The sequence below is a fragment of the Trachurus trachurus genome (genome assembly GCF_905171665.1).
Source record: "Trachurus trachurus genome assembly, chromosome: 20".
NCBI lineage: Eukaryota > Metazoa > Chordata > Actinopteri > Carangiformes > Carangidae > Trachurus > Trachurus trachurus.
Window position 1 is genome coordinate 21839800 of NC_139911.1, and position 16871 is coordinate 21856670.

At 41.9% G+C, this 16871-nt stretch overlaps 2 protein-coding genes across 2 annotated transcripts; one reads left to right on the forward strand and one right to left on the reverse strand.

Moving 5' to 3' along the window:
* Positions 1–1057: 1057 nt before the first annotated feature.
* lrrc31 (leucine rich repeat containing 31) lies at positions 1058–10650 on the forward strand (the record flags this gene model as incomplete). The annotated part of the gene is made up of 10 exons (XM_083995310.1): positions 1058–1070; positions 2277–2456; positions 2678–2821; positions 2916–3083; positions 4199–4363; positions 4680–4862; positions 8249–8416; positions 8499–8663; positions 9961–10116; positions 10277–10650. 10 exons carry the CDS (start codon positions 1058–1060, stop codon positions 10648–10650), a joined length of 1716 nt encoding a protein of 571 aa, XP_083851436.1.
* Positions 10651–11956: 1306 nt separating this feature from the next.
* Positions 11957–16334, reverse strand: lrrc34 (leucine rich repeat containing 34; the record flags this gene model as incomplete). Its single annotated transcript, XM_083995312.1, has 8 exons — positions 11957–12190; positions 12295–12421; positions 13992–14147; positions 14231–14385; positions 14495–14590; positions 14709–14837; positions 16035–16118; positions 16266–16334. Coding segments are annotated over 8 exons (1050 nt in total), but the record flags the coding sequence as incomplete, so codon positions are not given.
* Positions 16335–16871: the final 537 nt, after the last annotated feature.

Below are 16871 nucleotides of genomic sequence, written 5' to 3' on the forward strand. Positions count from 1 at the left end.
TACACAACCTTATAAATTGCAAAATAGACCAAAATACATTAGTTAATTATTGAATCTTTGGGTTAATCGGACAAAACACTGATTTGAAGCAGCTTTGGGGTCTGTGATTTGCTTTTTCAAGGATGGATTGGCACTTTGGTAACACAGCACTGAGTGTCGATTCAGAAGTGCAGCAAAGAGGATCCCACATGTTACCCAGTGCTGTGGCTCTTTTCCTAAAACGTATTCTCATATCTGAGTTCTTGACCTCACATGGTCAGATTTGCCAAATAAAGTTGTTTTTACTAAATAATTCAGACACAAATTCTTATGATTCTACACAATTTATAACTTAAAATGTAATGTATAACCTTAGAACACAGGTCATTGCCATGGACATGTGATTATAATGAGAAGTATCAATAATTAAAAGATTTCAATTGTATACCTCTGTCAGTATTGCACATTTTTAATACATTTACAAAATAAAAGCAGGTTCCAAAAGTGACTAAAAATAGATTGTGACAGTAAATGACACAAACTGTTCATTTCACACAAGTAGATATTGATGTTCATCATCCAGCATCAACTATATTACCTGCTTTTATTTTGAAGGTTTTGAAAAAGGAACATTAGAACATCTTTTATATACAGTCTATGAACATATTTAATTTGACACAATATGTATATGGAGGATGAACCATGGTTATTTTCCTTCGTTTTATATATATTTCTAACCAGTTTGAATGGTTTTTAGTGAAGGGACAGTGATGCCTGCGTTTGCAGAGGAGTCGTGGCACTTCCGGGATGATCCACCTGACGAACACGGGACCTGACGTCATCCAGGTGTCAACCCGAGAGCAGAGCGGAGTGAAGCTACTTTACATAGTCCAGAGTTATCAAAAGCTGCAGATATGACTGAATGAATGAGGACGTTACGAAGAGAACAGACGGCTTCCTTTCTTTAAACGTTTCCTCCTCCACTAACAAAGTAAAACAAAACGTGGACGCGTCGCCCGTGCCTCGAGTTTCTTTATTTTCCTATCTTCTTTTTTTTTTTTTAATCCTGTCGGTGCACATGGAGCCTGCAGGTAAGACGAATTTAGCCTCAGTTTTGTCTAAATGAATGTGTTTGTGCTGGTTTTAATGGTTCTACTGTGTTAACTGCAGCAGTGTAGCAGCAGCACAGTGATTCCTGCCTGGAGGCTGCTTCTGATTTACATTTTACTATTCCTGCACATCTGCATATAAACTGAAAGACAGTCTGGGAATCAGAAGTAAAACACTTTAAGCTTTAATCCCTTCAACTATTTCACTTCTTTCCACAGGCCCATGTTAATTATTAAAATGACTCTTTCAAATGTTAAACTTTGGAATGTGTTTGAGGAGTTGATTCTTGGAGGATCCTACCTTAGCTCCATTACATTAATATGATTTCAAACAATACATCATATAATTACCAAAAGTCTTACTTTTTTCATCTTTATCTCTCCAGTGCTCCTTCAATTAGATAAGGCCCAAGTAATACAGCAACACAGCAAACAACAAATTGAGACCAGGAGGACTCAAACTAAAATGCAGGGTGCAGTTAATTAGGTAAAATAAATTAAAGGGGGTATATATGATGAAATGAGATAAGATAAGAAAAGATTGGATAAAAGTGTTGAAACAGAAGAAGGCAGAAAAGTAAAGCTAAGAGTCTGAGTAAAACTGACCTTTAAGTTGAATTAGTGAAATTAACCTCTAAACCTGTCTCTTCTGTTGTTCAATAAGATGTAATGTAAATTCATTAACAATCCCTAATTATTATTAAATTATTTATCGAACTGTCATTCAATTCATTACATACAGTAGATATATCCATAACCCTGTATGTTGCTGTCTTTCAACAAACTTCAGCCGCTGAGGAACTTAAAGCTATTTTGTGACGCATCCAAAAACTCCAAGGATCCACGATCAGTTTAAAGTGTTTATTGTAACAAAAAATCCAAAAGAGCCAACAAGAAGTTATAGCAAAAGGGAAAATAATACATGCCCTTTCAATAAATAATAATAATGATAATGGTGAGATGTGTCAACGCAATGACGTAAAACCTAAAGCAAAATGGAAGGCAAAAATATATTTTAGCTTCTACACTGTAAACATGCATAAAGCTGCACCCACTAAAAAGATCCTTGAATTACAACATTTGTAATACATTCATCTTTATTTCTTTGGTAAAATGTATTTAGTTGAGTATCATCAGTTTATTTGAATTTCTGTTGATTGAGCATTTGTTTTCTATCTCTCTGGACAGATGGTCAGCGTGGGCGGGACGGCGGCAGCCAGAGACGTTCCCCTCTCGACGTCATCATGAACCAGATCCGGCGGAAGCGCTCAGCCTCAGACAGGAGGCCGCTGGGACGCTTTTTGTCCCGAGGCTCAGAGCGGACAGGGATCCCTGAGGATGGAGAGACGGAGAGGGGACAGGGCTCAGGTGTGTTTTTTGACTTCACATTGGACCCTAATGGTGTGTCAAAGTGTCACATGAACAGTCAGTCTGCTTCTAAGTGTGTTTTTTCATTTTTCTTCATAAACCACTATGGCTTTCATGCTTTTGAAAATGATTCGAGGATTGCAGAAGACATGTATATGTGTGTGTAAAGAAACTATAGAGAGGATTATTAAAGGTTGCGTGTCTGTGTGTGTGTGTTTCAGGTTTTGCAGAGGCGGTGGAGAGTGAGCGAGACATTGGCTGGGGACAGGTGTGTGTTTTCCTGCAGAAGCTGGGGAAGACGGCAGACAGCAGGAGCCTCAGTGTGGCTCACTGTGATCTGACCGCTACAGACCTGCTGGAGCTAGGTGCGCACACACACACACACACACACACACACATACATACATGCACGCACACACTTATACAGCCATGTTATTTTTTCTGGTTTCTCTTCCTCAGCCATCCTGCTGCAGTTCCTCCCTCAGCTGGAGGAGCTGGACGTCTCCTGGAACGAGCTGATTGGTGGATGTCTGAAGGCGTTGACCTCTCACCTCCATAATGTGGGCGGGATCAGGATGCTGAGGCTCTGCAGCTGCAGGCTGAGTGATGACGACATCACTGCCCTGGGTGGGGTGAATGTATTAATATTATGATCATCATTAATGTTTACAGAGTCAAACAAGGTCAAATATTCATCAAATCTTCTCGGCTTCTTTTCTTTTTCAGCGAAATGTGCAAGAAAATGTTTTTCCCTCCATCTGTTTCCTCAGTGACTATAGCTCTGTGGCTGTGAACTGATGATTCAGACAAATTAATACTTGTTTTGAATTTATTTCAAAGATATGCTTACTGTACTTTTGCATCATGATACACTGCATTTTCATTTTTCATCATATAAACAAGAAACAAACAGGAATGTCAGCAGATGAAATATCAAACTACTTCAAGTCAAAGTCAAGTCAAGTCAAATTTTATTTCTAAAGCACATTTAAAATAACCGAAGTTGCCAAAGTGCTGTACAGGTAGAAAGATAAAATAACTTTTTTTCACATACAATACGAAAGAGGATTAGGGCTGCTGTGGGAAAAAAGTTCTGACTTTTTTCTCAGAATTCTGAGTTCAAAATCAGAATTCTGAGTTAAAGTCAGAATTCTGAGATTAAAGTCAGAATTCTCAGAATTCTGACTCAGAATTCTGAGTTCAAAGTCAGAATTCTCAGAATTTAATCTCAGAATTCTGAGTTCAAAGTCAGAATTCTGAGTCAGAATTCTGAGATTAAAGTCAGAATTCTGAGTTCAAAGTCAGAATTCTCAGAATTTAATCTCAGAATTCTGAGTTAAGTCAGAATTCTGATATTAAAATCAGAATTCTGAGTTCAAAGTCAGAATTCTGAGATTAAAGTCAGAATTCTGAGAGAAAGAAGTCAGAATTCTGAGAGAAAGAAGTCAGAATTCTGACATTAATCTCAGAATTTTGAGAGAAAAGTCAGAACTCCCTTTTTTTTCCACAGTGGCGCTAATCCTCTTCTGTACATATACTTGGTGCATAACACAAAGCAAAAAGGGCTCTACCGCAACCTGAGTAGACTGCCATGTCGAATAAAGAGAGAGGGCTTAAACACCTCTAGGCTCTGACTCTGGGCTGATTTTATGAAACCATATTGTAAAACAATGATGATGACATATTGACCTAACATGATGAGGAGATGGTTACCACAGTAACAGAGTGTGGTGTGGTTGTAGGCGAGGCCCTCGGCTGCCTGTCTCTGTTGGAGGTCCTTGATTTGTCCTGGAACGGCGGCGTCGGGGGCGGAGGCTTGCAAGGCCTGCTGGGTAAACTACAGCCACCGCTGAGGGAGATTCACCTGGTGTCCTGCCAGCTCACTGCAGCTGATGCTACTACTCTGGGTAATAAACCCAACTACATCCTTACTTATTTATTTATAAGATGGCAAACGATCAGATTAGGTCAGAGAGCCTGTCTGCTGTATTTCTGTTTCAGGTAGTCGTCTGTTCTCCTGCAGGCTTTTACCACTGTATGCTGTATGAAATTTACACATTTCACCTTCTAAAATGTCATTTATGTGTCACGTATTATCTATTATTTGACTTTGATTTCTATTGTATGTAGGCTACTGTATGTTTTTATTGTGTGTGAGAGCAGCCGACCACTGTTGAATTTCCTTCTGTCTGCTGTGTGATGTGATGATGTTTATCCTCTCAGGAGGAATAGTGTCCGTCCTGCCTGGACTCAGTGTGCTGGACGTCTCCTGTAACCCTCAGCTCGCACAGGAAGTGGACGACGGCGGCTTCAGGGAGCTGACCGCCTCCCTCTCTGACGCCACCTCTCTCACCGCGCTGCGACTACAGGGCTGCGGCCTGACAGCGGACTGCCTCCACAGTCTGGGTAGGAGATCTGATCTGCACTGTGTGTATGAGACCATGGTAGAAGCATAGTAGAGGTTTTCACTTGTTATAGTGGAGGGATCACATACTGACGCTACTGTAAATACTCAGAACCAGGTTTAGTTGACATGGAGTTTAGATGTTCTCTCAGTCATCATGATAATTCATGACATTTAGGGTCGACTTCCTCCCTACAGACAGGAAGAAGTGATGTGTTGTGGGTACAGGCAGCGCCACCATAAATAACTTTACCTTCCACTAGGGATGCACCGATGCATCGGCTGAACATCGACATCGGCCGATGTTCGGCTCGTTAACTGCCATCGGCCATCGGCAAAAAAAGATGATATTCACCGATGGCAGTGGCCGATGTTTATGTTGGTTTAAATGCCGCATGAACACTGTGCTCGGGAGGAACTTTTCTTTTTCGGATCAATATCTTCCGTTCGGCACACATGTGATCCGCGGATTGATTAATTGGCTGCCAGCCATTTTCAGATCAGAGAGCCCCATACTGCCAGCCGTTTTAGAGCATTTTGAACGATCTTATAAGACCCACAGAATATTGTGTTCTATGACTATATAAACACCGAAACTACCAAGAGAAAGAGTAGACTCTCTTTGTTCAATAGGAAAAAAAAGTTTGTTTCTACCTTTTTCCGTTCTTTTGTAAACAGCAGTAGAACATAGGCTGGTTTCGCCAAAAACACCAGTTTTTGACCAAAACACTGAGAAAATAAGCTTTTTGTGGAAAGAAACATGTCAAGCAGAACAGTGACTTTGACGTTGATATTTTTTGCTTTAGTGACACCTCACACATCTGAACAGTGTTCTCCTTCTATAAAACAACAAAAACAACACTGAGAAAGGACTTTTGATGGCAAAATAATAATTTATTTACAAATATCAGTAAAAATGCATTAACTTTTTTGTACGTTTGTAGCTGTCACATGACCTCTGCCCCATGGTCGACCACTGCTCGATCCACCACCTGTAAATTATAGAAATATATAGAATTACCATAAAAATACATCTCTTAGATGTAGTCAAGTGTGATGTGGAGTTTTTTTTTTTTTAACCTTTCCGATCAAAGCGATCCGCCCTTCTCTAAGCAGTAAAAGTTAGCTCGCTAGCAAGTTAGTTTATTTTATTATTTTTACCATTGATGTATTATATTATTACCTTCATGTCTTTCTGGAGCGTGGGGACGAGTCTCTGCTGCTCCTGGTTGATCCGGATGGAATCGCTCGGGTCACGTCCACCGAGCCGTCAGTTGAGCTGGGCTCTGGTCTGTGGTGACGCACCGTCAGCTGCTGCTCTCACCGGCCGCTCGGCCCGGCTTGATCGCCGGTGTCCAGCGTCGGTGTCGGTCGTCGGTGTCTTTTTCAATGATCTCCGTCGTTTTCTCACGATCGCGACATAATGTGCCGACGTGCGGAACACATAGGCTCCGTGCATAAGTTTCTTTAGCATATCTCTTGCAGAGCCAGTCTGTCTCTTGTCATCTCGCTTCTTCTTCTCATAATCAATGCTGATCTCTCATCCAAAGAGGGCACTGCTGCCACCTACAGGGCCTACAGGGCACCTACACGTCATTACACTAGTTTACAAGCCTGATATTGATGGACAAGCTCCGCCAGACCGTCCTCCAGCCCTTCCCGTTGAAAAACGCAATTGACGTCTATCGACGTCAATGGCAGTGAACGGTTGTAATTAGATTGACGTCTATAGACGTCAATGGCAGCCAATGAGTTAAGTTGCGCACATGTTTAATAAACACACTTGTTAAGTGCAGCGCGGTCATGGCGGAGGAACGGAGGAGCTCGCTCGTCATTTAAATCCCCTGTATGGGCTTAATACACCGTTAGAGAGGAACTCGTCTGGTCGCTTTTTTTTTCTAACCTCCGCCTGGCCACGTGCATGTGTTTACAACGAAGCCAGCGAGAAATCAATAAATGGAGCGGTGGATTACGTAACTGTTATAAACGCAGCGCGTCTGTGTTGCGGTGCCACAGAGACAAGGACACGGACACCGGAGGAGGGCGGCCAGGTAGACTACTACACTGATGTTGCAACGAGAGAGACGCCAGGTGGAAGGCAGAGAGCCTCCGTTCTCACTCGTTACCAGTCACAAGTCATGTAGTTAACTATCACAATTACTCTGGGGCTTTTTAATTGAGGTAAAAATGTAGCATAGCCACGGGAGAAATCCTGCTTAGTTCCTCTTTCAGTGTACATTATACAGATTATTTTTAGTTCATCAACCGTTTAGAAAAAAACCTTTCATCATTCTGTCTCTGTGTTACTGCAGATAAAGGGGGGTAGGGAGAGAAGTCTCAGTAATTTGACATATTTGAGCATTTTATTAAAAAAAAAAGAAAAAGTAATGCTATAGTTACTTTTCCTGGTAACTACTTTTACCATGTAGCAACTCTAATACTAGCTAACTCTAGGCCACTGTAAGTGTTTTAAGGTTATGTCAACTAAAAATTGACATTAAAGGTTGTTTTTGTTTCATAAATTTGTCAAACTGAATTTGTGCTCATTAAATAATAATATGATGAAGAGCTGAAATACTTTTAAAATAGTTCAGTAATGTTTCTGTGGCACCAAAGACGGAATAAATAACAAAAAGAAAAAACATCGGCATCGGCCATCGGCCAAGTTGTTATTTTAAACATCGGTATCGGCATCGGCCCAGAATTTCACAATCGGTGCATCCCTACCTTCCACCTAATTTTTCTTCATTTTAAAGCTGACTGACTTTTCTCTGCCCATGAAGTATTTCTTTAGTTTATCAGGAAGTAGAGTTTCTTCTCTCTGTGTCCATGTGCATGTTTGTTTCCACTTTTTTTTTTTTAATTAAAAAATATATATATATTAGGAGGTAAGGCACATTAGAACAAGAACCAATGTCATAATTACATTGAGTATCACATCACTTCTGCATCACAATTGAAAATATAAACATATCGATACAATAGAAATACTGTGCATCACGATGAATGAAGAGCAAGACATACAGTCTCCTAAGCCTCCTAGGATGTTTTCTTATTTTAGTTTTGTGGCCCAATAGGAACGTGATCGGGCGAAAACAAACAATGTACAAATCAAAAAAGAATAAGTGATTGAAGATTCTTGTACATAATAAGTTTAAGTTGCTTGGTATAAACAAAAACACAAGGGAAGCCAAAGGACAGGAGAATAAAAAAATTCTCATGTGTTTTGAAACAAGCACATACCAGCCTGGAAAAAAGTCTCTTATATTCCAAATATAACTAGTTGTCCATTGTGAGTTTCATCTTCTTGAAATAACTAAACTGTATCAAATCAAATCAAATATGGATTACTGGTTTTTCTGTCTGCTCCCCCCTCTTTGTCCTGCAGGTGGTTTGCTCCAGCGTCTCCCCTCAGTGCGGGAGTTGGACCTGTCCTGTAACAAAGGTCTGGCTGGAGGACTGAACCACCTCACCCAGCACCTCACTCCCCTCACACACCTGGAGAGCCTCGACCTTCACATGTGCAGCCTCACACACAGTGACCTGGAGGCCCTGGGTGTGTGTGTGTGTGACGTGTGTGTATATGAGTGTGTGTGTGTGTGTGCCCATGCAGCAGTCATGTGACTCCTTGCTTTCAGTCCAGGTTCTCCCCTCTCTAACGGCACTGAGGCAGCTCGACGTGTCGTCCAATAAGGAGGCAGGTGGTGTGGTCCTTCCTCTGGTCTCCTCCCTCCCTCTGGCTCAGATGAAGCGCCTGCCACTCAACGGCTGCAGCCTCACTGAGGAGTCATTCACAGCTCTGGGTAAAGATGACACTGTTACTAGTCTTAGTGCTGCCGAAGCTCAACAACAAGTGATTCTGCTACACAGAGCAGTAGAGCTGCTGCTGCTGCTGCTGTACTCTCTATCTGAGACAGTGGAGGTGATAGTGGATGATAGAACTAAGTGTCGTTTTGCCCAGACGAAGACACACTTGGTCTTGTAGAGAAATGGATGATTTAATTATGGATTTGGACTTTTTAAAATTTTATTTCAATGACAATCTTTATTCAACATTTTAAAACATACAGACAATCATTATGTATGTAAAAATAGACATTGAGTAATAATGAGACAATATAGTGAGGGTTAGTGAAAATGACTCTTTAAAGTGTTGCAGGGTGCGTTCACTTTTCTTATTTGACATTTACAGTACTTCAACATAAAATATATGTCCATATAAAAAATCTATTCTTCTGTGAAGACATTAAAGTTGAGTAGGGACTTGGATACCGCCAGAGTAGAGAAATGGTTGAGTTAATTATGGATTAATTGAAGGCAGGGGCAGACAGGCAGATGGAGGCGGGGACAGGGGAAGATGATGGAAGCAAATACATGAAGTAAGAAAACATGTTTCTCTAAAGTTTTTCTAAATACTACACAAAGTGTTGTTTAATGGGTCTTTATTGTAACTGATGTTGATCATTGTGAGTCATAGGAGGAGGGGAGTAATGCACACCGCAGGTTAACCTGTGGAGGTGCTGGAGATGGAGCAGGCAACTTAGAGAAAAGGACAAAACACCACACAATTAGCTCAGAGTGCAGATTTTTTTTTCTATATTTAGACGACACTCCAGCACAGGGCCTTTGTCACGTCTAACATGAGACAGTTATCATCTAGATGTCGACAATAGAGAGCTAACACATAAACAAATTCCCCAAATACAATACAAACACATTGAAGATCAGATATTGTATCATTCTAGAGAAATGGAAAGCAATATTATTATATTGATTAATATGATTATTTAAAAATCAGAAAAAAAGGAGTTTGTATACTCCAAACATGTCTATACAGGACGCCAGTGGACACATAGGCACAAAATGCCCAGATATAGCCTACACACAACATGATACAAAAGATATTTTATAATAAATAAATAAATAATATATTTATTTTCATTTTGAGTCTTATTGGATCATGGAAATAGTGGATTTCTTCAAGCATTATTTTTACATCTTAAATGTGAAGTTAAGTTAGTCTGCTGTTGTATCAGTTTGCAGCTTTCAGTTTGAGATCTTCCCCCCTGATTTGTGTGTGTGTGTGTGTGTGTGTGTCAGCCCTGGCGGTGCCGTACCTCCACAGCCTGGATGTTTCCTGGTCTAAGGTGGTCGGCGGTCGCTTGGCTCTGCTGCTGGACGCTCTGCAGCCGTCGGTCCTGGTGGAGCTCCGCCTCAGCAGCTGTGACCTCTGCACTGACGACCTACGTCACCTCGGTAACCGGAAGTCATTGAAGTTATTTTATTTAATTTTTGCTTGGTTTTTGAGTGTTACAGTGACTCATAGTGTATTGTATGAACCACACACCAATAGGACACTAGATATCCACTCTCAGGTTACTTTATCATCACTTTCCACCTGACTTTATCTGTGCAGCTGCCGTGTGCACGCGTGGTTGTCTGTCCTCCCTGCGGGTGCTGGATCTCTCCTACAACGGCTCGGTGGGCGACGGCGGCTGGTCGGCCCTGTTGGCAGCGGGAGGCCTGGGCTCGCTGGAGGACCTGGACCTCAGCCTGCGACCGTCGGCCTCCGCGTCCTGCTCGGCCTGGCTGCCGGCGCTGCTCTGCGCTCTGCCTCGACAGCCGGCGCTGGCCCGGCTGGCCCTGCAGAGGTGGACCATGGGCTCTCAGGACCAACAGCAGCTGAGCCACTGCCTGAGGAAGAGGAACGTCCTGCTGGAGTGGGATCCAGACAATAAAGACACAACATCATCCTGTGAGACAACCAACCAGGAGAGTCCAGAGGAGTAGGGACCAGGGAGGAGGGACCAGAAAACATTTATGGCACCTGCAAGATTTCATTTCATTTCAGCCCGAGAGGCAAACTCACTGCAATTTGGATTTTAGTTAAAGGGATATTTCGACATTTTGGCAAAATTGCCTATTGCCATAATCCGTATAGTCTTAGCAGCAGGTTCATTACCTTTAATTGTCGGTGCAAGCTATTCTTAGATTGGCGGGGCAGAAGCGTGAGCTGTACAGTATTTCCACGTTTCCCTCATCAAACTCATCAAATACACAATCCAACAACTCCAAAACACTCTTATAGACAAGTTGTGACCTGCACATTCACCACGCTATGAGATAATAACGTATAATTATGTAACATTAATACAAAGCAAATACTCGGAACTACTTGCGCTTTTGAATTCACTCCGCCCAGCGGCCGTCCACAAGAGCGTTTTAGAGTTGCTGGATTGTGCATTTGATGAGAGAAAGGTGAAAATACTGCGTGCCGTGCAGCGCTCACGTCTCTGCCCCGCTGATCTAAAAACAGCTTGCACCGACAATTAAAAGGCAATGAACCTACTCATAAAACTTTAGGGATTATGGCAATGGGCGAATTTGCCAAAATGTTGAAATATCCCTTTAATGTACAGATAATTAATTTAAATAAATGTCACATTTCAGTTGAATTTACAATATGATTTACATGATGAATAGTTTTAGTTTCCATCTTCTGGTCAAACACTGTCACTCATGACTCATCACTCACTGAATCATAGAAAAGTATGAACTAAAATGTAACATCCTCCAGCTTCGAAAGAAATGAGTCTGTTTTGTTGGAGTAGACAATTCACAGTGGTTTTTACATCATACAATTAGCAGAATTGCTCTTACCTGCAGGGTTTTTTAGAATGAGTGAAAGGATAAATGTAAGATTGATATGTGAACTAATGACGTGGTGGATCAGAGATCAATAACCTCTATTGCTTTAGAAATAAATAAACTGAATGGAATTTGAAAAGAAAAGACAAACACGTGATCTATAAATGTCAGAATTTTGAATATTGTTGATAAATAACAGGGTAAAGAGAGACTGTTTTGATAATATGTTTCCTGGTCAGAAATATTAAAACTGTGACCTCATTATAACCCAGCAGATCAGAGGAATCACTCAAAGTATGGATGGTGAACAGATGATTTTTTTAATGGCTACTGAAATAAAACAACAAATAAAAGAAAACAGATAACAATCTCATTTATTGTGTTATTTTTGTGTGTGTAGACATCTGGGTGTGTGTGTCTGTGAGCAGGTTCTGGGTGTAGTGTGACCTCAGCAGAGCGGCAGAGAATCAATCTGCTGCTTCTCAATGATCTTGGTAAAGGTGCAGTCTGTCCTGGCGGCTGGGTTGGAGTGGCAGCCTGAACCACGGCCGTCTGTCCTGTTGTAACGTCTCCTCACGTTGTGGAAGACCTCGGCCAGAAACACCCGACCGTCCACCTGGTACGCGCTGACGTCTGTGTGCTCCGGCTGCAGGCGGCCGCTGGAGATCAGCTCTCTGAAGGCCTGAGGGGGGCAGCAGGGAGTCAGGGCTGAGGGACATGTGTCTGTTGCAGCTCAACAAGGAAACAGCATGTCTGTGTGTGTGTGTGTGTGTGTGTGTGTGTTACCTGGCACACAGGCTCCTCTAGTAGGTTTCCCCAGATGTAGATGTGTGTTAGAGTTGTGTTAGCTTTCATAGCCTGGGTCAAAGACAGCAGCCCCTCTGTCCTGATGTTGTTGCTTTTGACAGACAGCCTGACAGACAAACACACAGTGTGTATGTCACAAACTGTATGTCAAGTTATTTTTATTGAGTTTTTGGATAGAATTTAGTAAAAAAAAAAAAAAAAGTGGAGAAATGAGAAAAACAAACAGGAACTTGTTTAGAAAAACCAAGAACCACAATTGCATACCATATATGGATACAATAAACCCATAAAATATACATTATTTACTTGAATTTTCAATATCCAACCCATCCATGTATGCAACAATCGGCAAGAGAAATAAATAGTATTAATAAAGGCAAGCCAAGTTTTATGGAATCTTTTTACAGAGCCCTGAACCGTGCTTCTGATTTTTTCTAACGTAAGAACCTCGCGAAACCCAACGTGAATGGGATGGAGGTGTGGGGGATTTCCAGCCAAAAATAATGTTGAGAGAATGCCATTAAATACCATTTTGTTTGGATAGCCCGCTGTCGCCAAGGGATCTGGGGCAGTCCTCTTTTCTTTTCTTTTTTTTTTTTTACAAATGTAGTAGAATGTGTTAAAAAAAAATATCTGAACAGAATGTGTGATGTGTCACATACCGTATGTCAATATCGTATGTCAGTTACCTAAGTGAAGTCTGGAATTAGATAATAATCAATCACTTGGTTCAAATGGTCAATGGTTCAAATCTGGAAACCAGGAGCCACCAAGCAGGCATATGATACATCAGAGGAGTCACAAGAGGGTTAGTTATTATTTTTCAATGTGATCCCACTGCTCTCAACAATGTTTTGAAACTTCAGAGGGTGAAATGTCCACTTTAAAGGGAACATATTATGGAAATGTCACTTTTTAAGGCTCTTTAACATATATTTGGGTGTTTGTCTTGCCTTCCAGCCCCCAAAATGTGAGAATTGACAAAAGAATCTATAATTTTCAGGCTCCCTTGGCTGAAATCCACATGGTTTCACGAGCTGTTCCCTCAGTGGTTCATTTGCATTTAAAGGGACAGGCACTGAAACCAGCCATTCTGAACAGGGCTGTTTTGAGAGGATGAAAAGAGCTGTGATGTTTGATCCGTATTTTTATCAAGGCATGTCACAGACATGTCTTTAAGACACCTGGGAACTATTTTAATTTGTGGAAAGGGGGCAGAATATGTCTCCTTTAACTCTGTCCTCGGAGTTCAGGGTGAGGCCCTCAGGCCACTGCTTTGTTGCACCAATCAGAAAAACAAATACTGTAAGTCCTTCATTCAGTCTGTCTGCCATTAGGCTTTTAAATCTCGAAGCAGGATATCTAGAATGAAACTTCTGCTCCTTCTCTGTTGGTTTTACAAAAGTATTAATATCACTATTTATTTATTTATTCTGTGTACCTTGTGGTTACACTGTATCTATTTTATCTTGATTTTAGTCTCTTTGTTTTAGCTGTATTGCACTCGCCCATTTGTATTTGTATTTGTTTCTCAGATGTCCTCCTGTTTGTTTACTACAGTTTTTTTTAGGTAACTGCTTAAACTGAATTGCTCCCAGTGGATAAATAAAGTTTTCTGAGTCTGAGTTTAACTCCTTAGCAGTGCAGGAGTCGTGTCTATCTGATTTAACACTCACTCTCTCAGGGTGCAGCCAGGCCAGGCAATGGCTTCACTCAGGTACACGGCGCCCTCGTCTTCAATCCGATTGGACGAAAGATCTATGATCTCCAGGGCCGGGTTCCTCCTCAGCACCGCAGCGAGATAGTGCACGCCGTCACGCGTCACTCGGTTACTACGGACGATGAAGACAGAGTCATCTAACCGGCACCAACAGTTTGCCCCATGCAGCGTGTGATCAGCTGTTGTCCTCCCTACCAGCGCAGGTCCAGGTAGCGCAGGCTGCGGTTCAGCATCAAGCCTTCACACAGACTCTTCATCCCAGTGTCAGTCATCCCCATCTTCCCCAGGTGGAGCTCCACCAGGCTGCTGTTCAGCTCCAGCATCTCAGCGCAGTGCACCGCCCACTCTTCCTGAGAGACACACAGAGGCTCAGGTTGCAGTTGGACAGGTGTGACTGCTGCTTTGTGTCATAATTGTAATGTGTGATCAGTGTGATGCTCTGTGTTGTCCAGTCCGTACCTGGTGGCTGAAGAGCAGCGGTCGGCTGATGTCCACACAGCAAAGGCTCCTGTTGCTCTTCAGCAGGATGGTGAATGCTATCACACTCTGAGTTTGCTGCAGGGCCAGAGGAGAGGTCAGAGAGTCGGGCTCCTGGTCGGATTCTGCTGCTCTGATACAAGTTAATACAGCTGATACGACATCATGGACGGCCTGCGGTGCTGTGTGTGTTTACCAGGTCGCAGTCAGCCAGCTCCACCTCCTGCAGGGTGGTGTTCACCTGCAGCATGCCGGCCAGGGCCATGGCTCCTCTGTTCCCAATCTTATTACCTGAGAGCCTGAGAGAGAGCAAGGTGCTGTTCAACTGTGGAGAGAGAGAGAGAGAGAGATCATTAATTAAAGGTACATTGTGTAGGAATTACTCCCATCTAGCGTTGTGGTTGTATATCGCAAGCAACTCAATCATATTTTTCATGCTGCATTCACGTGAAATTGGGCAGACGGCAGACGGACGACAGCCGCTGCACGTAACGGCATAAACAAGCCTCTATGTAAACAAGTGGTCCGTTAGCACGAGGCAAAACAATACACGTGACAATATGTTGTCATGGCGATGTCGTATTGTTTACCTGACCCACGTTTTACCGGCTTTCTCTGGACTTCTGTGACTAAAATGACATCTGGTTTGTTAGCGACGGCCATCTGCCCGACTTTGGATTGAAGTGAAGTTTGTTATGGTTGAAAATATCTTTTTTGTTTAAATCAATTCTTTTTTTTTGATTGAATTAAAGCAAAAGTAAGCGATCCGGTGGTTTTGGCTAACTTCCTGTCAGCCGATGGAGTTAGCAGTCCCCGCCCTCGTCCCTACGTCACCACATTCACGCGCATCCCTTGGCTGCACACAGAGAGGACTGCCCCTTTATGCCTTTCTCTCTCCTCATTGGATAAAGGTTGTAGGATACAAGGAAAGTTTTCTCCTCGGCTTACAGCAGAGCAGAGTGACTGACAGACCCGTGTTTCAGACCAAACACTCTATATAAGTGATTGCTGTCGGAAGTTTTAACTATTTAAGATTTATATTAACACAAACATTCCGCTTACTTCTGCTTTAATGTACCTCCACACTTATGAAAGTCAAGTCAAGAGATATATGAACATTTATATATAGCTTATAAGCTTTAGAAATGGCTTTGTAACACTTTCCAGATTGATAGATTTTTTTTTTTTCTACATCACAGCATCATGTGTTGCTGTTTGAGATCTCTACTTCACTTTGGTTCTACTAAAGTGACAGCTTTTCCCCTTAATAAATGAAATCATCATGTAAAAACTGCATTTTATGTTTACTTTGGTTATCTTTGTCTGATAATTAAAATTAGTTTGATGACCTTAAACATTTAGGTGTGACAAAAAGTAAGAAATCGGGAAGAGGGGCACTGTACTGTACATTTGTGTGTGTGTGTGTGTGTGTGTGTGTGTGTGTGTGTGTGTGTGTGTGTGTGTGTGTGTGTGTGTGTGTGTGTGTGTGTGTGTGTGTGTGCGTGCGTGTGTGTAGATAAACCTGCAGGCTCCTGCTGAGGATTTCAGCTCCCTCTGTCAGTATGTCATTGAACATCAGGTCCAAAGAGCGCAGAGCTGAGTTCTCCTCCTGCTCAGGGAAAACATGTAGTTTAACACAAATTACAACTGCAACATGATGCAGTGTTAACATCCAAAGGCTGTGTGTGACAAGTAAGATGAGAGTTTGAGTATAAATGTATTCACAATCAATGAAATATCCCTCATTACCCACCTGTAAGAGTTCAGCCAGGTGGTCCGCACCTTCATCTGTGATGTTATTGTACCTCACATCAAGATCTGTTGACACACAAACTGTGAACCGAGTGTTTAAATATCCTGACCTATAGTGAAGTTGTTTCTGAACCTGACCCGCTCACCTGTCACACACTTGTTTTTCAGACATTTACACAGAATATGAAGGTCTTCATCGCTGAGTCTCTGAACGTGTCTCAGTTGCTTGTTTCCAGCCAGTTTCAAAGCAAAATTTCTGCCAAACACACAATAGAGTTTTATTGTAACAAGACCTATGTGGTTTGACACACACATAGGCTACTGCAATGAAATAGGCCTACATAACAACACGTTATGACAAAAATGTTCTGTTTTGACCATAGACTGTAAAAAATAGATTTTGACTGGCGAAATCAAAGTTCTTATTAATGTATCAGATCCTGAAAAAAGGTAACCTCAAAATAAACCATGGTTCTTCTGAAAATGCATAACCAAATCCACAGCGAACTACTTTAGACAAAAATGTGATGATGTCGAGTGTTTGCTTGGAGTAAGTTAACTCATTTGGAAATACCGGTAGTCCATTTGAAATCAGCCTTCGAAGGAG